This window comes from Juglans regia, chromosome 1, assembly GCF_001411555.2.
Source record: "Juglans regia cultivar Chandler chromosome 1, Walnut 2.0, whole genome shotgun sequence".
Lineage (NCBI taxonomy): Eukaryota > Viridiplantae > Streptophyta > Magnoliopsida > Fagales > Juglandaceae > Juglans > Juglans regia.
In genome coordinates this window covers 20,223,095-20,246,140 of record NC_049901.1, presented here as the reverse complement: position 1 = coordinate 20,246,140, position 23,046 = coordinate 20,223,095, and the positions used below count along the sequence as shown (strand labels likewise).

At 37.9% G+C, this 23,046-nt stretch overlaps 2 protein-coding genes and 1 non-coding gene across 3 annotated transcripts; all 3 read right to left on the bottom strand.

Annotated features, from left to right (window-relative positions):
* Positions 1-10,769: 10,769 nt before the first annotated feature.
* On the bottom strand, positions 10,770-13,821 carry LOC108983044 (QWRF motif-containing protein 3-like). The gene is made up of 6 exons (XM_018954570.2): positions 12,613-13,821; positions 11,762-11,881; positions 11,520-11,636; positions 11,236-11,325; positions 11,029-11,136; positions 10,770-10,874 (listed from the first exon to the last, which is right to left on the bottom strand). The coding sequence occupies exons 1-6, from the start codon at positions 13,819-13,821 to the stop codon at positions 10,770-10,772; spliced, it is 1,749 nt and encodes a 582-aa protein (XP_018810115.2).
* A 563-nt stretch (positions 13,822-14,384) lies between these two features.
* TRNAD-GUC lies at positions 14,385-14,456 on the bottom strand. Its single transcript has one exon. It is a non-coding gene; the product is annotated as a tRNA-Asp (tRNA).
* A 492-nt stretch (positions 14,457-14,948) lies between these two features.
* LOC109014322 (probable galacturonosyltransferase 10) lies at positions 14,949-19,429 on the bottom strand. The gene is made up of 2 exons (XM_018996750.2): positions 18,862-19,429; positions 14,949-16,808 (listed from the first exon to the last, which is right to left on the bottom strand). The coding sequence occupies exons 1-2, from the start codon at positions 19,009-19,011 to the stop codon at positions 15,360-15,362; spliced, it is 1,599 nt and encodes a 532-aa protein (XP_018852295.1). The 5' UTR covers positions 19,012-19,429; the 3' UTR covers positions 14,949-15,359.
* Between the last annotated feature and the right edge of the window lie 3,617 nt (positions 19,430-23,046).

The following is a 23,046-nucleotide window of genomic DNA, read 5'->3' as shown; positions in this document are numbered from 1 at the left end:
GGCTTGATTTGGTGTATGGGTTTCTGAGTTCTCGAATCACTCCAAAATCAAAGGATGGTAAGGATGCTATGAGTACTAGTGTGTGGTCATCAGACATAAATGTGTACTTGATGGCTATTGATTGCAGTTGAGAATGGAAGAGTGTATCTAAAAGTACACGTGAGTGTGCATGGATTTGGTAGATAAGAAATCTAGTTGTTATCAAATTGTGGTAAAAGTTATTTTGGCAGATGCTGAAATGGATTAGACTCCGCGTTGATGTACTTATGGATCCTAGTTTTAGACATTTTGGTGAAGTTATTAGCGTTCGCAATGGAAGCTTGTTTTTGGTAATACGATGGTTGAAGAGTAAACTTAGTGAGGATTTTGAAATTAATTGTGACTTGATATCACTTAGGACTTAAATTTCATTATATAGATTTAAATTTTGAGGATTATTAAGAACGAGGGATATTTTTGGGACCAGAGGTAATAGATAATAGACATAGTGGTGTTATAAATATGAGATTGAGGAAGTAATGGTGAAATTTTTTATTGAGTACAAATGAAGCTTGGCATGATGAATTGAAAGTAAACTTCATGAGAGTTTAAAAATATGTTGACATGAGATCATTTAGAATATAAATCTTGTGGCTAGGGATTTTTAATTTCGAGGATTATGAGGAAGAATAAATTTTTAGGGACCACGAGTTGGATACCTTTTTGAATTAAGTGACCCTGAACTTGGGAAAGTTTAAGTTACTTTTATTTGAGATTTTTATATTAATTGGAGGGTTCTATATACTATTTTATATGAATTCAAGTTAAGATTTTGGATGAAATTATTACTAGGCTTTTAATTATGTTGTTAAGGGTTATATTTCTAGACTTGAATTGGACCCTAGATAGTATGCTGATTGATACTATGTGCGTGGAGGTCTACGCCTAGAGGAGTAGGAAATATGTGAGGCATCGAACTAAAATATTGGAGGGTTAGAATCTTAAAACGTTAGATTTGACAATATAACTAAGGATTAGAATAAGCATGGAATGAATGTGGTTGAAAAGTGTTTAGGCTTTGCTTGTGGTACTAGTAAATTTCAAGGAAGATTTTTTTTTAAGGGGGGAATGATGTAACACCTAGACCCCCGCCCACGAAGAAACAACATACTCGCCAAAACTACACCGTTTTACGTAAGGGATTTCTTTTCCCTCTTTCCTTCCCCACCTCGATAGCTACCTCCTTCGCCAGATTTTTCCTCCTCAATATTCCCACCTTCCCACGCCTTTTTCAATCTGTTTTCTAACCCCCACCCATCACAACATATCACTTTCACTCGTTAGTCTCTCTTGAGTCTTCTTCCCTACGATTTTGGGTTTGCCGAGTTTCACTCGGTTTTCCCTGTTCTCCATCGCCAATCGCAGCTCCACCATCCACGTTGATCCACCCCATGCTCCTTCACGCCAACCAACACCAACCCCTCCCTAGATGCCACCTTAAGAGACCAAACAGCCAGGAAGCCGCATGGGAACCACCACTTGAAGCTACAGTTAACCATGCATGAGTTACACCACGCCAAAAGCAAATCGAGCCATCGAGTATGCAGGATTCGGTTGAGTTGCTCATCAAGTAAACCACCGGACGCCACCCTCCAACCACCATGGAAGCCCTAGTTCCTCCACGCAGCAACCTCACAAGCTTCCACGTTTTTTTTCCTGTATTCCTACACTGAGCACCAAGCATGCCAGAAACCATTCAACCTAGGTACGTGCAACCCTGCATCGATAACCTCCCAATGGAAACAACCCAACGCTGTCAAGTTCTCTCCTACACGACGGAAGCCGCCAGGCTCACTACTTCAAACCTCCAACCCACGCCACCATAGCCAGACTAGAACCATGTGTAGGAACTGCCACGCAAGCCTCCATCATCCCTTATTCCCCTACACCAAAATAGAGCAATCTAAACTCCTTCCCAAACACTTAGTTTTCAGCCACAATTCCTTGCCGGCAACAGACACATGGCATTACCAAAGTTCCACCGCCGTTGATACCCACTTGGCAGTTAGCTGCCAGTTACACCACAACCACGTCGGAGACTACGTAGCACGTGATCCTCCACCGATGAACCCCTCCAGCTCTACCCAAGCCTCAGCCGCTCCTACCTCACGGCAATCCCTCTCCCAACGTGAGTCTCTCTCAGTTTCTCTCATATTATATTTCTCTCTCTGTCTCTCCTACTTCTTTCTCTCTCTCAGAGCACCTCACCTTCTTGTCACATAGTCCTCTCTCTATATGTAAGTTCAGGTCTAGATTAATATTAGATGATCATAGATTGGCCATACACACACTCAGTTATGTGTTCTGCATTGCTTATGTAATCTGTATAAGAGAGAAAAATATTTTCTAACATGACTAATGTAGACATGAGTAATATTTTGAAATGTTGTTTCTGATATGTGCAAAAGACCGAATATGAAATATGAAAATTTTGTACATGTTATATGAAGATGTTCTGAATTTATTTTGAATATGTGAAAATTATATGAATATGTTCAGAACTCTGTTTCATATTATATGCATATGAAAAACTTTTGGCATGACTTTCTGATTTTGATTCTAGTTCTATTATAATGATTCTGATTCTATTATATGGTTGGTACCAACATCTCCGATATGAGTGCACCCACTTTGGAACCAAAGTGGTTTTTCTGCGTGTTCTTTTCTATGTGCACACTCGGAGTTTCGAGAATGAATAATGGAAAGTTTCACATTCTGATACTGTCTGGTTTGGCAACCAGGGATACCACAACCCTACCATAAGGGTTAAACATGATATATAATATGATATGATGATATGATATGATAAGATGAAAATGTTCAGTCATGTTATGCCAAATGGGTCTTTGAATATGAACAGTTGATTTTAGAATATGAACAATTTGAAATATCGCTCTGATTTTTTGATAACAAGTTTTTGAGATTTGTATATTGGAACTAAAATATTTTGTTTCTGCATTCTGAACTCTTTGAAAAGACTAATGTTTACATACTAGTATATATTCTCTATTTACTGAGTTGTTCATATATGTTTACATACAAGAATATTGGGTTTTTGCGGCTAATTAATTTTCGTCCCTACAGAAATTGATGCTAAAAATTATTTTTTGTCCAACTTACACCGGTCACAAGTTTCCATCGTTAAGGGTGATTTTCAAGAAAACAAACAGTTCTGCATCTTTTGCATCCACAATTTTATCCTATTGCATCATTTTCCATCGACGCAAAAAATAGGCCTCATCATCGTACTGTAAGAGACAATTCGAATCTTTCACAACATTATACTGTATAATTGCGATGATACATATTCTTTTAGTGACGATTATTTTCGACACAATATGATTATATGGTTGTTGCGATCATATCATTTCCGTCCTTACACAAATTGATGCTAATACATGATGTTTGCGTCAGATTTAAACTCGTCGCAAGTTATCGTCACTAATACAAATTTTGTGATTCTCGCCGTTTTATTTCCGATGAGTAAAAATTCATTTCTAAAAATAATTTTTTGTGATCAAATTAAAATTGACGCAAATAATTTGGATGGAAAAAACTAATTTCGACACCTTTTGCATTTTTTACGGCAACATTAAATGGCCGCTAAATGTGTTGAAATTATTTGCGACTACAAGCTTACTACTTGCAATGAAATAAAACTGCTGTAAAAAGTCAATGTTAAAAATTAAAAGACAGAAAATCCCAGAACTTGTTTTGAGCTTGCCCTAAATCCCTTTTTCCTTCCGTCTTTTCCCCTACACAAGGTCTGTATCTCTATTTCTTTTCCTCTCTCCCCCATTTGCGCCTCACATGTCCATCGCCCATCCCATCGTCATCAGCGTGCTGCCGCGCCCATTTTAGCCTTGCCTAGCTAGTGAGTCACTCTCTCTCCTCTTTCTCTCCCCTTCTCTCTATCTATTTGTGTTTGTCTCTCTTTCCTCCGTCTCTTTTTTCTCATCATTGAACATTGATTGAAGGTTAGGAACAATGGACAGGGGGTTGTGGTTGTACACCACTTTTGCAGCTGTCTTGATTTTATCTGATTTGGTGGGTTGGTTTTTAGATTTGCTAGGGTTAGGATTGTTGGATTTGGGATTTTATCACTCAGAGTACTTGGGGAAATTTTCTTTCAGAATTTTCTTCCAATCGTTTGTCATATATGTTACCGACTTTGTAATGTAGAAGGTAAATGGGTGAAACTTACGGTGCTTTTCTATATTATAAGTTCAAAGCAAGCAAGAGGAAAAATCACATCCATAGCCACCTTGTTAAAGCAGAAATCGTAATAAGAAGAAAAGTCAATCTTGAAATTCAGTGAGCTTGTGCGATTGAAAAAATCTTGTGGGTAAAATTATTGCATAATTATTCTCTTGTCGAGGTATAAATATATGCTATATGTAGAGGTGGAGTTATTGATTCCCAAACTTTTAGACATGCTTTGAGTTATTAGTATGTGAATTTAGAATTTCTATCATTAACACCTGTTGTGGTTGAGACTTGGTGTAACGCCCCGATCCCGCAAGGGTGGGAGAGTTACTTCCTATCACTTAAAACTCACATTTCAACAATATAATAATAAATTCAAAATTCCCAATATCATATAAAAATTTCGATTCAAACTAATTTTCTCAATAAACCAATTTTTCAAAATGCAAAGTCATCGTAACATAATAAAATTTCTTAATAAAAATCAACAAGACTCATAAATACTTTCTATACTTAATCCACTATATTTAAATCATCTCACCCAATGTCTCATAATCTTGATCCTCAGCTGAACTATCAAAATATCTGAAAAAATATTGTAGAGATAAGGGGTGAGTTATCAACAATTCAGTAACCAGAGAACTTATACTAACATGTAAACATGAACATTTATAAAGTTTGGTATGCAGAACAAAACATTTACTTTCAGAATGCAGAACTAACATATTTACTTTCAAAATGTATAAACAAAACTTGTTACAAAACATCAGAGCGAAACTTTAAGAAAAACATTCTTATTCAAAAATCATTCTCCATATCATAAACTGAGACATCATCTTCATATCATATTGGAGCATTGCATCGGGATAAATACCATGTTTAACCCTCGTGGTCAGGTTATAAACTACCATTATATTCGTGGCTTGGCTGTATACCATGTTTCACCTCCGTGGTAGAGTTATAAACCACTATTATACCCATAGCTGGGCCGTATACTATGTTTTACCCTTAAACCACCATTATACTCGTGACTAGGCCATATACCATGTTTCACCCCCGTGGTAGGGTTATAAACCACCATTATACTCATGGCTGGGCCTTAACAGAAACTAAACAGAACAATATCGGAATCAAATCATATTCAAATACAGAATCAGAAATTCATGCCAAGGTTTTCAGATGTCACATCATATCAAAACCGAAAACTGAACAGTTTCAAATCATTTCACATGTTCGAAATAAACAGAATCAAAACATCTTCACTTATTCACAACAAAAATTTTAGATTTTCATATTCACTCTTTTTGCATAATTCAGAAACATAATGCACAAAATTAGCTCATGTATACACCAGTCATGACAGAAAATACTATCTCTTATATAGAATTTATGCATTAGCAGAACAAACATCTGATGTCGTTTTCAAATTTCTTTTCAAAAGCAAACATGCATATTTTCAAAGTCAACCTCTTTTCATTTCTTTTATGCAAAACTAGTATATGAACCCCGCTTACCTAGGGTTCTTAGCTTTACATAAAATTCTCCACAACAATACTTAACAATTATCAATCATCACCTATAAAAATTCATGTAACTTAAATAAATCTCCAATGAACAGATAATCTCATATTACACCTGAAATACCTATTTTAATTCCTCAAAAACCTAAAATTTCTCTTAATTCTAAAATACCATCACTTTCTAAATTCCTCAATATCCACATAACTATTAAACTCAGAATATGTCTAAAATTGCATAATAATATTAATAATAAATACAATTATGCCATAAAATACATTTTTGGTTTAAAACTCATTAAAACAAAACCGATTAAAATAGGAGAGCAAATATTTCATTTGATAAAAGTAGACTAATTAGTTTCTCTTTAAAGAGTTCAAAATAAAAATTTTGCACTACTATGTACTTCTAAAAAATATATTAATGCTAATAATAGATTTCAAATATTTATTTAATCTGGATTTAAAACAAAACTCATACAAAATGAGTTTAATATATAAAAACTAAAACATGATCAACTTATAATTACTCTGTTAAAAGTATCAGTATACTGACTTAGTACTATAACTCCATACGTCTATGTCCAAATAATAAAAAAAAGGTTACTGCATGTAATATAAAACTCATGATTTCAAACCCAATATACATAATCAACTCATTAAAATATAAATCCATTAACCTAAACATCTGAAATAATATATCTGGAAACATCATACTAAGGGGCAAAATGGTAATAATACATCTCTTCTATTAGGTTAACAGAGACACAAAAATATTTCATTTTTAAGTAAACTACCACAAAAACAGAGGACCAAGACGTGAGTACAGCAGCAGCACTTAGCCATGGAAAACTAAGAGGCAGCAGCACCATGGGGGAAAGAGGTTGCGGTGGAAGGTGGCTATCCCAACAGCGGCATATTGAGAGAAAGAGAGTGAGATGAGCGAGAGAGAGAGAACAGTGAGAGAGAGAAAGAGAGAGAGAGAGAGAGAGAGACCAGAGAGATGAAACACGGTGAGAGGGATACCATGCGAGATACTCACCGAGGCAGCAAGGAGATAGAGTGGTTGGGGCGGCAGCAGATCACGAAGTGGTTGGGCATTAGTGTCGTTGGACCTCCCTTGCCGTGGCTAGCGGCATCGAAAGGGTTGAGTGGTGCTCTATTTTGAGGTGCAAAAATAGGGGTGTTTCGGTGATGCATGTGAAAGAGCTTCTATGTTGGGAGGCTAAGTGTGGGGTATGGTGGTGCAGGGTAGAGCAATGGAGGTTTAAAGTGTGGCTCGGTGGCTTTCAACATGCGTGGGAGACTTTGGCATGCTGGTCAGCTTTGCTAGATGTTGTGCATGGAGCTAGGCAGTTTCACACGGTGGCTAAACAAGGGTGTTGCATTGGTCATGCATGGAGGAGTTGGGGCTTACGTGGTGGTTGGATGGTGGCATCTATTGGAGGCTGTTGATTCATGCAACAGGAGGCTGAGGGAAGTGGCTGGCGGCAGCAAATGTCACAAAGGTAGTTTCTCTATGCATGGGCTAATATATGTGTATATATATGTGATGTGAAAACCCTAGAAAGGGAAGGGAAAAACTGAAATTTTGCATGAATATGTGGGTATATAAAGACGCTTTATCGTGAACCCTAGTGGGATGGAAGAGTGCATGGCGTGGAGAACGTGCGTGGTGGGGAAGTTTCTAAAAAGATTTGGATGATGGGTCTCTCAGTTTTAGAGAAAATAGGTCCTCTTACTTAATAAATAAATAAAAACCTCAACTCGACTGTAAAAAAAATAAAAATAGTCCAATCAGTCCAGTAAATTTTTGGGCCCGGGTGTTACACTTGGAGAAATACTTTTGGGTCCTTGTAGCTTTTATAGAGAACAAAAAAGGATTTACTATTTGAGTCCATTGAGATGAAAAAGATAAATTCTTGGTCTTGGATGGAATTGTGTGAACAAAACAGGCTGGGTATCATTTGAATGGAAGAGTAATGCATACTTAAAATCTATGTTGTGGATTCATTGGTGTGTAATCCTGTTCTACATTGATGGTCTTATTCTTTTGGTATGTGTGCACATGTGAATGGGCTGTCATGCGTATAAATACATATGTGAATATTATCTATGGGCTGTCATGCAAGAGTAATACATAGACAAGCATGTTGATTAAGATATTGAAATGGCTTTCAATCCTTTAGAGGACATGTTGAGGCTTAGTGAAGATTTGATCATGAAGGTTAGATAATCTCCTCATTCTTTTCTTTTTTGATTTATATACGTGCTTGGAATTTTCTCGATGCTATATTTGGTTTCCAACAAAAATTTAGGAAAAAGAATCCAAAAAGTTTTAGTGTTATTCCATAAATAGAATTATAGGTTAATGCCAATGAATGCCAGATGGAGAGATGAGTAAGATTTTTTTTGTGCTTTGCCTTTAGCATGTGTAGGAAGACATATATCGTGTGCTTGGACTTTCAGGTTTCTTTTTTTGTGGGACAACTTGATCATAATTGTTGCATTTGTATGACCACTGTTTTTTTTTTTCCTTATATCCGGAGATATTTTGAATTGATTGTTTATTTAACAATATGAGGATGTGACATACATGTATATATGATATTAGTTAAACAACTTAATATATATTGGATTTCTAGTCTTTTATTGTCTTTTTAATATTACTCAATTTATTTAATTGTAAGAAGAAATCATGTATGCAAAAAAAAATGCTATTCTACCAATCACAAAGCTGATGGGTGATTGAGAAGACATTGGATCGAAGGTTCTTAGGCAAAATCTAACTATTCTTCCATCAAGAAATTGTAAGAAGTTCTTGTAGTCTGCCACATATATAGTGTGCACAGCACATAGTGAAGTTATCTACCAAATATGTAGTATTAAGCTTGTGTGTAAGAACATTGTAAGAAGTTGCTTGACTTATATTGTTTAGGCACATTTTATGTATAATATATGATGGTACTTTAGTTGACTCATCATGAACACTAAGGGAAAAAAGCACTACTCAATAATTTCTATGCATATATAGATGAGATGAACTCTAAGTGAAAGCAGTTATATACTTCTAGTTCATTTGGAATCTGTGTACATATTTTGGTTTTTTTACCTGGCTAGTAGGATATAATGATTTGTAATTGGACTTTTGTGCTTACATGTATATGGAATGATTTTTTATTTGAAAATCTTTTTTTTTTTAAATCATTTCAGGTTCATTAATTGAATTTTGCATAAAAATTCAAGGGAAACATTAATGTTTATTTAATCTATTTTATGGATTATTAAAGTTCCTAAAGTAGTAAACATTTCAAGCATATTTATCAACGACCAGAAATTCAAATATGCTATCTCGCTAATAACTCATTTGCGGCCAAAAGACATTAATTTTTTAGCATCCAAAATATGCGTTGGGTAAACAGATATTTGCGTACATTTTGTTATTGTCGGAAAAATATAACATGAACCATTCATATCATTACCATCCCAAGCATGTGTGACGCCAAAACTATCGACGCAAATAACTTTTTGCTTTTTGTTGCACTATCTCTCATATTTGCAACAACCTACATAGTTGCCAAAGATTATGTATTGTGGCTCCAAATTCCTTTTGCGAACACATACATGTGCCGGAAATGAAAATTGATTTGCAGTTGTATGTTTTTACAACACCATATCACCATCGCAAATAGGTACTTTTGTCATTGTATCCAATATCATTTACGACAAAACCATCTATTTTTTTCGTCTCATGACGCAAATAGTCTTGTTTTTGCGACATTATTTACCTTCGACGTGAAAGTGCTTTTGAGAGTAAGTAGTACCGTCTCCCTTGCGTCGATGAGCGATGGATAGAAATAATCATTTGTGTCACTATTTTGGCATTTTTGCGTCGATTTCATGTGACTCAAAAAGTCAAATTTCTTGTGGATATAACTCACCTCTTATCTCCATAATATTTTCAGATATTTTGGATGTTTCAACTAAGAATCAAGAATAGAAAGCATAGGTAAGACCATTTGAGGATAGTGAATTAAGCCCAAAAGGATGTCATGGTTATTAGAGAATTTTATTCAATAAAATTATTATATTCTGATGATATGGTATGTTCAGAGGTTGACGTTTATATTAAGAATTTGTGGTGTTCCTAGATAATTATTTAGAGTAGTTGAGTTAAAACAATGAGATCTATGTGTATTTGAGATATTGGAGATTTTATCTATACTGTGAGATATGATTTTAGATAACAGTTGGTAACTCTTCGACCCCATCCGAGACCGAGGCGTTACATGGATGGCAAAGCTAATGATCTTGCATTTTAAGCTTGTATTTGGGAGCTTAGATCATTTCAAACTATTTCACTATTATTCAAAAATAGTTCACTACTATTCACAAATTATTCACTATTATTTATATACTATTTCACTACTATTCACAGATAATCTGATATACTCTTAACATCCAAACATATCCTAATGGTATTGGTTCTTAGTTCTTACGTTGGTTTCAGGGAGTAAGGCCGTATACCAAAAATCATCCAAAAAAGAAAAATCGAAATCTTAAAACTATATATACACATATATAGGAACCAAGCAATCATCACAATTATTTCATTCCTCTAAACTTAAAATATATGAGAAATACTACAACCGTAAAGATATTTCACAAAAGTAAACTCAAAAACTGACGATACTTTGTATGATAAGTTAGATCTACTTTACCAAAAAAAAAGTAACTTTATAATCTATTAGGCACTTGTGCATTTCTTGATAGCTACATTTTATTTTGGGACTTAAGTCCATCCTTTGTATAAGTTGATTTCTCAATATACTTTCATTATTTATGCATGTTCTAACAAAAAAAACGTTTCTAGAAATCTCTTGGATTTTTGAAAGGTGTTTGTAATGAATACTCACAACTATACTGCATCCAGGAAGTCAAAATATCTCATATTCTATCAAAGAATTTACATGTTAATATCCTGTGATTTGTGCCCTTTGTGTAGGACTAAACTCCTATACAAGGGATCTCCTGTTGTTTTTGGTGTTGCTGGCTTTGCTGCTTCCATAATTCGAACTGAATAATGCTACACTTCAGACTTCTCTCCTGAAGCTGCTCACAAATAATCACAAGCAAATTTTACAAAGGGCTAACATAGATTATTGCAATTAATATCCCTTCATCTTTTAATTCTTCATATTTTTAAAAGAAATAAGTCATGAAACTTACAAAAACTCATTAAAGTGATGGTTCCATGGAATTTTACCTCGAGGATAGATATGGTTCTGAAAAGTTCAAGGGCTTCCTCTAGGAGCAACTTTTCTTGGGCAACAACCTCTGCTAATTCGGATATCAGTGTAACAGTGTTCTCGGCCTGTTGAATAAGCAACTTGGAGTTCAATACCATAAGCACAAAGGCATGCAATTAAGAAGCATGAGAACAGTACATTCTTAACGATTAATGCATATATACCGAGGGTCCAAGACTTGTAAAAATCGACTTAATGGAAGTTGTGAGATTCAATGCATCTCCAAGTGTGTTTGTTGCTAATTGAATGTCCACCTGAAACAAACACACTAGTGTAGTTGAACAATATTTGACAACAAAAATATATACTGTTTATCATCGTTTTAATTATCAACTTTTCATCATCTCCTGATCATGCGACGAAAAATTTGTTATTTATCAACTAATCATTTGATGCCACACGAAAGGATGACAAAAGGGTTTTAGAAACTCAAAATTCTAGAGCCTACCTTTGCACCATCAGTTAGGGGGACTTTGCAGACAACAGTATGCAAACACTCCTTGGTCTTGGACACTGCCGATAGATGCTGCCTTTCCATGCCTCCCCAGGCTTCCAATAGCTTAATCTACACAAAATTAGGATCACTCATTGACTCATAACCAATACTACTTAGATTGATGGTTCCAGTGTTTAATAATCCATTTGAAGGTAAGAAAATTGTTTTATGAAGGGTTTACTGCTGCTGCTTACTTGGGAATGAAGTATATAGTTCAGCTTCATGCCAAGTTTTTCCTTTTCAAGCTGTAACTTCTTCTGTACCACAGAGTGTCGCAGCTTTGTGAGACCATCCCAGCCACACAACAAATTTCTCTGCCCACAAAGTAAATAAGTAAATATAAACATATACATTTCAGTTAAGATTGACACCACCCTAGTAACAACATTCTCATTCCAAGTAAAGGAAGAAACCTTAATCTCATCTCCAATAGTTTGACTAGTTGATCAAGTTAGGAGGGCAAACACCACCATATATACGTCTACACTTGAGCTGAGATTGATTTCTTCGCAGTGAATATTAGATTTGAGTTGTTGTTGTTAATATAGGATTTTGAAGTATCCTCTTGTACTACCACTGAACATGTCAACACATACGGCGATTTCATCTCTTGACACTCTGCTCTAGTTGGTGCTTCTCACATAACTTCTATGAAGACACCCATTGAGAAGCATTCTTTGAAGGGTGTGTATCAAATTAATTTAACTTTCATGAGTAATTGCAAGGAAGTGCATAATATCCCTGTCAATTAAGATCTATAATTTTCTTACCGAATTGGATGGTCAAATGTAAAGAGAGACACAACATTACATACTCATGCGAGTCTGCATTGTTTAGAGATCTAATGCAAAAGGTATTAAATGCTCAATGACTACCATAATGCGTCTATCTGTATCCATGGCATTCATTTCTTTGCCATTTAGTTCTTTCTTCCTAAATGACATTTCTCTATATATATCATAAAACATCCAATTACCATTAGCATATATATATGAACCTCGAACGAAAACATGACATTGGTCAACAAAATAAGAACCATGCTCACCTCAGCCTGAATAGCTATGCTCACTTTCACAGCCTCAGCTCTGGCATTGGCATACCGCCACTGCAACAACCGATTATGAAGCAGACGCAGTTGATGAACGCTCTCTAAACTACCCGGCACCATGGACATCGAGCTAGATGTAGAAGATTTCTTACGCTTAAGCAAATCCAATCCTATGTTAAGTAATTTCTCCATGCCCGTTGCCCTTGAGGGGCTATTCGGAGGCTTCAAACTCGAAAATGACATCGGTTTCGCCTTACTTTCTACTGACATCAGCGGTGAGCTTGATCTCCCCGGCGACAATGCCCACTGTGACTTGGCGTCTGTAAGCGAATTCACCCTCTTTATGACATTTTTTATGGTAAACTTGTTCGTCCTAGGAAAATTATCACATGATGTCGGGTGGGAAATATTTGAGTCTGAGACCTGCATTGCAGATGCATCTCTCGTATACTTGAAAGAAACTTCTGCTTCCGACTTCCGTGATCTCACCAAAATTTTTCCGATTGCCGGAGAACCAAGATCCGCGCCCGAGCCCACATCGCTAAACTCCGAGTTCAACTCTGAAGTGTTGGGAAAAGAACCGGATTTTCCATATGTTTTCCGGAATATCTCATTTTCATCTACGGATAATCTTCCAGGAAGAAAACCGGAAGACGTTTTAGCTGACGAATTCAATAACGAAGAAGAAGAAGAAGAAGATTTTCCTGGAAACGCTAATTTTCCGGTATACCTCATAGACCGTCCAAGACTTGGTCTTTGATTTTCTTTAGCGCTGATCTCCTTCTCATTCTCAAACCGACTATCAAGGAAAGGGCCGTCGCCGTTGGCCGTTTTCTTATCGTTTTTGCGGTCTTTGAGCCTCTCATTTCCAAGATGATCAGCCAGAGTACCCAAGTTCTTGGTTGGCTTAGTGGAGGAAGAAGTAGCCGACGAAGGCCAAAGTTGATGAATGAGTGCGGCCGAATCATCAAGGCTCCGTTGCCGGCGGGTATTGGTACTAGAAGTAGGACTGGAGGTAATGTGCTTGCGTCGAGTCGGGGAGAAAGACTGATTATTGGGAGATGGGATTCCGGTTTCATTGGAAGTGAGTGAAGATAGGGAGAGAAAGCGCGAAGTCACCTCGCGGGATCTCCTGCTGGCTCTTCGGAGTTTGAATGACTGATCATCACCCAAAAGCACCACCTGTGCATTATCCTCCTTCTTCATGTTCTTTTTTCCTCAAAAGATTTCCCAGAATTAGAAGCTTCTCTGATCTTAAGGGATGGTCCAGGAAAATAGAGACAGAAACGGAGGAAGATCTAAAGAGTTATAGCTACGGAGTACGAGGAACACTGTTTATTTTTGGGATTGTGTTCTGAAAAAAAAAAAACTAGATAACATGAAAAACAAGCACAGATAATATGTATTGTGTTCTTCTGTAAAAGGGATGGCATAAAAAACAAACATATGACATGAGAGTGCGGCAACTGCAACTGCAACTGCAAGCAAATATTGAGGATTTTTATGCCGGGCCGGGACGGCAAATCTATTGGTTTTCTTTCTTTGTTTTGTAATTAACGTCACTGTCGTTGTTGGCCGGTTCCCATAATTTATTTTTACAGTTAATGACATAGGGATGGCTTTGCTTTTCTAAAATTTGGTGCCGGCGGAGTCAGAGAGAAGAGTTCCAAATGGACATGAATTCTATACCCCACGTTGCATGGGGGATTTATGCTGCTTGTATTTGGTGAAAGAACATAAATTTCATTCCAGTTAAAACAAAAAAAGACCGCCGTTGCCGGGGATCGAACCCGGGTCACCCGCGTGACAGGCGGGAATACTCACCACTATACTACAACGACTTTCTTGTCTGTTTAATTCAAAACGTGCTATCTATACATTACAGATTAAAATTAAAATACGTTGTGAATCAGAGAGATTTAGCATTAGGGTATTTGAATATCATCTTCACACGTGCATGTATGAATCAAAATAGGTTCGGGGCCTCTTCCCTACCATGTCTTTCTTCACCTAAATAGCAAAATGTTTTGTTATACATCAATTATTATTTACCCTCATATCCCACACTTGACAGCTAATTTTTTTTTCTTTATTTATAGGATTTGAAGTGTTGAGTAATGAATAATGACTGATGAAAAGAATTATTGAATACCAATAAGAAGGATCGGCCATTCCCTTTCATTCCCAATTTTCCAACCCCTAAACAACGTTTAAGGGGCGCAAACCCAATTGGTACGATAAGCACGTTTTGCAATAATATAGTCAAAGAAACCTCTTGCAACCCTTAAACTTTTGAGGTGGTATAGAAGAAAAAAAGTTGAGTACTATAGAGATTCGAAAAATTGCATATATTCGACAATGGCTTGGAAAAGGTTCACTTGAAATGGGTCAAGGTACAATACTAAGCATTGACATCCTTGAATAATGCTATAAAATCAGCGAACTGCGGTACTAGGGACACAGAGAATCAATAAATAGTCATTTTACTAGAAATCATGGGCACAAATCTTCTTATGCACCAAACTTACCGTGGAGAAGAAAGATGTTCATTTCCCTCTTTATATAGAAACATTGTACAAGCAAGTCCTAAGCCACTAACGTCATGGTGAAGATTATACCTCAAGAAATTGGCGAAGCTAAGGTTTCATATGTATTATATCCTTTCGATCTAGTGGCAACTTCGAAGGAAGGCCTTCATTCTTCTTTGAAAAGAAAATAGCCTTGGGGAAAGACCGAATGCAAAATCAATGGAAATTGCACTGTTGCAATAGATAATGCGAATAATCAACATATTTCTCCCAAAGGGGCTTGTATTTTTCGATCCCAATCTTCAACCATGGCTTTGAGTTTCCATTGAAGTGCAGCACAGCACCCTTCAATATCACCTTGGGATCAACATTTGTGTAGCCCAACCCCAAAACATGCCATGAGGGGTCCAAAGGCTCTGTTAATCCATAGAATGTCAACAGTCCAGGTGGAAGTGTACCGAGTTTCCACAATGTCCGGTCAACATTCATTTCCTGCCAGTAGTGGTAGATACCAGTTACGTTCCTTTTCCTCCACTCAACCAGATCGAAAACATTCATCCCGAAAGCCCATCCACATGCATCAGGATCAAAGTGTGATCTAATGAGAGGGTGAGAGTAATTCAAGTACTTATGGTATCTATGAAATGTCTCCATGCATGTCTCAACAGCCCCATTGACATTGCCATTCAAATCAATGGAAAAAAGAGCAGATAGATCCTTTTGAACCACGACATCATCATCAAGAAATAACACCTTGTTCAGTGCAGGAAAGACTTCAGGGATATAAAATCTGAGGTGGTTAAGCATGGATAAATACTTTGGGTTTCGAAACTTGATCGGAGTCCGGCCATCATCACTATTGCCAGAGAAATAATAGCTCTGAGTTTCAGAGTCTTGGAGTTGCTTAAGAACAGGAACATAAGAAGCATTTAGCCAACTGAAGTCTTCAAACTTTTGAACCTCAACTGTCACTCCTCGAAAATCATTCATGGAAAACCAAGCCTTCATAGCAGCATAATTTATTTGATCTGTTACAAGATGGAAGACGACCATATCTGGATTTTTGGAACTTAAGGCAGTTGAATTGACCACGACTGAGGTTGCCAAGATGTTGTCAGAGAAGACGCAAAAATGATAGAGATTGTTATCCTTAAGTTTCATGTCTATTTGATTTCTTTCAATAAGCTTCCTCTGTAAGTTTGAGTTATTGAACCATTCAGTTGTTAAGCGCACACCAAGGCAATATAAACTTTTTGGGACTTCTTCAGCAGCTATTTGTCCATATTTTGAACTCTTTTCACTCACAGAACTCCTTTGTTCGTCAAGAGTTTGGATTTTGGCTTTCAGTCTCATGATCATTGTTGCACTGTCATAATGGAGTTGCTGACCTTGGTAGAGTAAGAGTGTCATATCACGAATTGCAGTTTCTGACTCTCTAATTGTCAGAGGTGTTCGCCTTATTGCAGCATCTGAGAGGAGGATCTGTGAAATGCGAATCTGAGCACTTAATTCCCAAGCAAATTGATGGTTGTTGCTTTCTTTTGCAATTACAACGAAAGCTTTTGCAAGAGAAACTAGATCACTGAGTTGCCTGGTGACCGAAACAGGACTCAACAATTCTTCAGTAATGTTAAGGCCTTCCATGATTCTATCATGCCTGTGTCGCTGCAGAATAGGAAACGTGCACACATTTTTCTTAGTTCTGCAACAGAGACTGGAAAATTGTAGTGTAATATAATTCTCACTTTGTGTCATAAGTAAAAGGGCGGGGGTGTAAGACTCAAGATTCCTTGTGTTCAGAGCCAAGCAACATGATAATAGCAGGGGTGGAATATACCCTAAAATTTTAAAATACAAATAATTTAAAAAAAAAAAAAACCTCAACCTACCCCTAAAAATTTATTTAAATAAGCTATTCTATATAATTTAAAATAATCCTCAACTCCTCAAAAATGGTCTCAAAACTTCTTTAATCTAAAAACTTTTCAATAACTCCGTAACTCTAAAAAGTCCCCAAAAAACTCATGAATCCCTATGAAAAACTAATCAAAAAATAAATTGAGAACTTTATAAAACCAAAAAAACATTACTTGAATCTTTAATGAAATCTTGACCTTTCTAACTCAAAAGTTTGACCACAAAAAGTTTCTAATAATATTTAAAAAAAAAAAAACATTTTTCAAATACTACCAACCAAAGCAAGATTTTCCTCTAATATTCTCCAGCAATTTTCTTGCCCTTTTTCACAGTAATAATTTTGAATGGAAATATTGTGTTTTTTGTTGAAGAGAGAAAGGCATAATTTGTAATTCATTATCTGTTACAACCATGATGTGCCTTAAGCATTTTCAGATTGATGAACATGTTGATATTTTTTTACATCTTCAATTATGTTTTTTCTGTTCCATTTTGCATTATACATATATATATATATTAATTATTGGCACCGGTTGTCCAGGAACAACGTCCCAACTAATCCCAAGGGTGCATAGGCCCTTGGCAAGGAGTTTCTCGCAAGCGCACCTCGGGTAATTCAAGGGGTTGCATTATATATATGAATAGCCCCCCCTCCCCTCCCCTCCCCTCCCCTCCCCACAAAAAGATAAATTCCTATCTCTGACACTATAATAGTGCCACCAAAAAACAGCAGCATCCTAACGACCAGTATTTGGACCAGACATTTTATCGCAATACATTTCCACTCTAAAACTAAAAGATTTAACATATTATTCTATTCATAAAGTTCAACTGTAAGATTACTGAAATGAAACCTAATAATTTGAGATCTACGAAAAGGGTAGATGCCACTGACCAAAAAGAGCTGAATGTGATTATAAGACTTTCATTCATGCATTCATGCCTATAGTCCAAGTGCATAATGGCTAGCAAAGTCATGTTTATATAAAGACTTCAGCATCTGCCTTTTCCATACTTGGCAGGAGAGAAGTTGAGAATCTTAAATGCATCATATAGGTTAAATAAAGCACTTTTGCACTTGAAAGTGATTATTATGTCCATCTGACTGATAAGTATTAGTTTTACCTCTACCCATCAAAACTCAAAAATGGTATTAGTTTTAGCTCTAATCATAAAAGAAAAAAGAATGCAGTAGTTTTACCTCTATCATGCCACATTCAACTGATGTATTCAGTTTATACACCTATTCCTCATGTCATAACATTTGTTCTTCCAGTTTGTTTCGGGATGATAAATAACCATAGGCAGTGCCTGCCTATTCTAAATTTTTCTATGAAAAATCCATCAGCGTGGGGAATCAGTTCAGATCAATTGTAAATTTGTAATAGAACCTATGAGTAAAAGCTTTTGGGCGCTGAGAGGTGCTTGAATCAGCCGGTGCTCGCTGACAATTAGAAATTTTGGCACTGCAAAGGATCTCTACCACACAATTCAATATTTGCAACTATAAGACAGCATCATTTTTTAAAGTTTAAAACAACAATAAGACAGACTAGCGAGCAAAGATAGATCGGAATCTCCAGATGTCTAAAGGATAGCCCTGGATTTGTCACATCCAGCTCAATTTGAGTAAAACGCAGTGTTACCCTCAACCCAATTAAACATTAAGTAGACTCAATTCTCACATTCAACATTTGAATTCCCTCATTTTTCCTGAATTTTTAACAGCAACCGAACAGAATAAAACTCCAAGGTCCAAACTAATGAGTAAAACCAAACATAACCCAGATCTTTTGTTTACCTTGAGTATCGCTGGTCTCGACTTACTCTCGCTTCCTCTGCTCAGAACAAAAATGAAAAGCAAAACCGCTATTGAGCACAATACCCACCACAGTACATTTGAAACTGACCTCCTCACAGGCCTCCGAAAATCAATCGGCCTCCGCCTCATTCTCAATCAGTCACTCCTTTTGTTTCCCCAGAAAATATTTTCCGTGAATTCGCCTTCCTGGTGAAGTTTAATAAAGGAAATGGAAAAGAGTTACGGTTTGGCGGGTGAGTGCTGGGGCATCTGTAATAGATCGCAAGCTAAGAATTGAGATCTGTGACAGAGGTGGGTATTGGATATGAAGAATTGGGTTTTTTCTCCATCTGTAAAGAGATTATTGGGGTTGATAATTAAGTGGGGTTTTTTGCGGATTGAAGTTTTCAATTGTGGACGAGAGCTCCTCTCAGGGAAGAAATCTCGATGAGGGAAGAAATAAGCAGAGAGAGATTCCTCTGTGACGAATAAGAACAGTTGGGATTTTGTCAGACTGTCGAGTTGGGTTGTACTTGAGATTCTTGTGTCATGTGTGCTTCGTAGGTTTAAAGCTGAGCGTCTCTGACGTGTTCTTTTTTTCTCGAAAGGTTATTCTAAAACTTTAGATGGATAAAAATTAAAAGTTAGGATAAACTATTATTATTAATTTAGAATTTTAAAAAAATTAAATTATATATTATATTTTGTATGAAAATTTGAGAAAATTATAATGATAAAATGAGATGAGATAAAATCGTTTTTGTATTCAAACGGGTTTGATTTCAAGATGTTCTCATTTCTAGCTCATTTTATTTTATCTTAATATTTAAATATCATAAATAATTTTTTTTAATTTTTAATTTTAAATATTTTTATTTAATCATTATAACTTTTTCTTAACTTTTAAATAAGAATAATGCTATTTGTCCCGATAAATGAATTCTCACATGGGTCTTGAATTTTTTTTTTTTTTATAGGAAGTGTTTTTTAATGATATTGTGAATTCTTTTAAATGTGTAAGGATATAAAAAAAATAAAATAAAAAAGGCCAAATGGCCTTATTAGGACCCATCCTCTAGCTACACCCTCAGTAGATTTGCTCCAAAAGAAGGACTCGAGAATCTTAAAGATAAAATATAAGATAAAAATAGTCCGTAGAAATCCGTAGAAAAATAAATTTTGGGAGACGTACTTGATCACGTTAGATGCGAGCACGGAGCTCAGCTTGGCGAGATAAGCAAGAAGTGAGCTCGATCGCGTGAGGTGCAAGCACGGAGCTCGGTTTGGCGAGATAAGCGGGAGGTTAACTCGACCGTGTTAGGTGTGAGTGCAAAGCTTGACTCTAGCAGGAGATGTGCTCGACCACGTAGAATGCAAGCGTAGAGCTGGTTTTGGGAGGAGATGTGTTCAACCGTGTTAGGTATGAGCACGGAGCTAGGCTTTGGTGGGAGATGGGCTTGACTGCGTTCAGTGCAAGTGTGGAGCTCGACTCGGCGGGATAAGTGGGAGGTGAGCTCGACCACGAAGCTCGGCTTTGGTGGGAGAGGGGTCGGGTAGTCAAGTGACATGCCTGCCTGTTGACTCTCGGCGATAAATTAGTAGGGACGGGCCGTCCTTAACCTTTCATGCCTGAGGGAGGTCGGGCAGTTGAGGGACTTGTCCCTCTTGTTGACTCTCGGCGAGGAAAGGGTAGGGTCGGGCAGTCCTTGACCTTTCCCGCCCTTGAGTTCGTTTGTATGAACGTTCATCATTAGCACAGAGTGTTTATCCTCTCGATGTTTTTGTTTTTTATAGCATTAGCGGATTTTTCCCTTTCAATGTGAGTCATTGATGTTTCTATTTTGTTGTTGGTAGTTACCCACACTAAATGGTCAGAGAGTCTGTCGACCCACTACGTCCATCTTAGGAAGTTACCGAACCCATCGACTCATTCCCGAAGGTAATCTGCACGAGGCAGTCGTGGAGCTCGGAGCCTTGTTCCTGGAGTTAACCCACTGGCGGCGGTTGTGGCACGAGCGTAAACACTCGGTATTTGCTGGAGAAGGTGTTGTGCTTGTGTTGCTATCAAGGCGAGAGAGATCGGATAGTGTAGAGATTGTCCTTGACCTTTCCTGCCCATGAGGTCGTCGTGAGGAAGGTCTGACAGTCAAGAAGGTCTGACAGTTCCTTTTGACTCTCGGTGAGAAACAATTTTTTGTTTGAAGGAGATGCTTGACTGTGTTACAAAAGCTGAACCGGTTAGCATATACTCTCAATCACAAGTGTGAGATTTGTAAACCTGAATCGTCTTGCTAGAGCATGGTAAAGGTCTGAGGCATGCTGACAAGGCCTGTGGGCAGCCATATTTTGGAGAGGATAACTGTCCGGGGTGCCTGTGATACAGAGCAGGGTTGTGTATCCAGTATCCTGCATTGTGAGGGTGAGTTTCGACAAAGTATGTTCCCTTTGAATCAGGGCGATGAGGCCGTTGTTCCTGATTTCAGCTTGACTGAGTTTGACCATTGCTATTTCTTCTTCTTCTTCTTCTTCTTTTTTCTTCTTTTTTTTTAGCCTGTTTACTGTTGGCGTGCCATGGAGGGTGCCCGCGATGTGTTAGGCTCTTCTTTGTGGCCAAGGGACTTTGAGTGGCAAGGCAACTCACTATGGCCGAGGAACTTCGTGTCTGAGCAAGTCTGTGGCTGAGGAGCAGCGTGTCTAAGTAGTGGCTGAGGAGCTGCATGTTCGAGCAGTGCATAAGGAGCTGTGTGACAGAGTAGTGTATGAGCAGTTGCTTGTCTGTTTTGTGTGTGTTTCCCACTTGCATAGCCGAGATGTGTGGCCCAGCTGCGTGTGCATGATCGAGGTGAGTGCCTAAGCTATGTGCATGGGACAGAGATGGGTTTGTTCAAGATGTTTGTGACCGAGACGAAGGTGGCCAAGAGTGAGTGCTCAGGCTAAGCAATTGATTGGGCTTGCTTGTTTTTGCATGTTCGAGATGGCATGGTCGAGATGTGTGTGGTGGCCGAGGTGGCTGGTTGAGCTGTGGAGCACTCCGCTGACAATAGAGATCTCCAACGGTCATGGCGATGGCTGGCATTGCCCGCCAGCTCACGATGGCTATGAGGGAGGCCTTGTTGGATGCATGTTGTTGGCCCATTGCCCACCGTGCATGGCCTTTGTCGTCAGGGACACCCACGTCGACCCTCATGGTGGCCACCTATCTCCTCTGTTAGGCCCATGGACAATGGGTGAGAAGCATCTCGGGTGCACGTCACTGGCCGACATGTGCATGACCTTCGTGGTCGAAGACCAGCACAACGGGGACAGAAGGCATCGGCGGTTCAAGTGGTGGCCAACGGCGCGTCAGTCGATCCCACGACCGGTGGGGAGGAGTATCCTTGGTGCATGGTGGCTTGCACCCACTAGCCGACGTTTGTGCGGTCCCCATGGTCGGAGCGACCTGGGAGGTGCATGGAAGTGCACAGTACTAGTGACTTGGGACGTGTATGTGTGTGTGCACAGTGCCTTCAAGTACACAGTATTCATCCATGTTCTCCCCTCTTTTTGCACAATGTACTCAATGTGCACTGAACACTTGCAGCTCAAGTGCCTGAGGAACTTGGCTTACAGAATTTACACGTTGGGTACATAAAAAGTACTTAAGTGCACAATGCACACTTGGGCGAGAAAAGTTTCACTCGCCCACTTTTTGTAACAGTGTTGTTCATAAAAATACAAGTTGAAAGGCTGAGAATCTTATCTGAAAAAATTTCATCTGCTCATTTAGAGATTATTTTGTGTGCTGGAAAATCATCATTCTCCCACTTTTAGTGTAGGATGTAAATCGAATCTCACAGACAGCACCAAGTGTTAAGGCCAAAAATTGCATAATAGGCCGAAAGAGGAGAAAAAGTGTTTTCTAGCCCACTGCAACGATTCGGGCCTTGATCGATGTGATTTGGAACCCCTGACGACAAATTGATGTAGTTGTACGACGTCCGTACGTACATCCATGATAGTGAATTGGAGATAAATGCAGAGAAAATAAAATAAATGGAGACATACAGATTTATGTGATTTGGCATAATGCCTACATCCACGGGTTATTTGGAGAGTAAATTTACTATAATATTATTATTTGATGGTCTCTCATCCTCTCTATACAATGGAAGTCTGGGATCTATTTTCTGGAGGAGATCTTCCTCT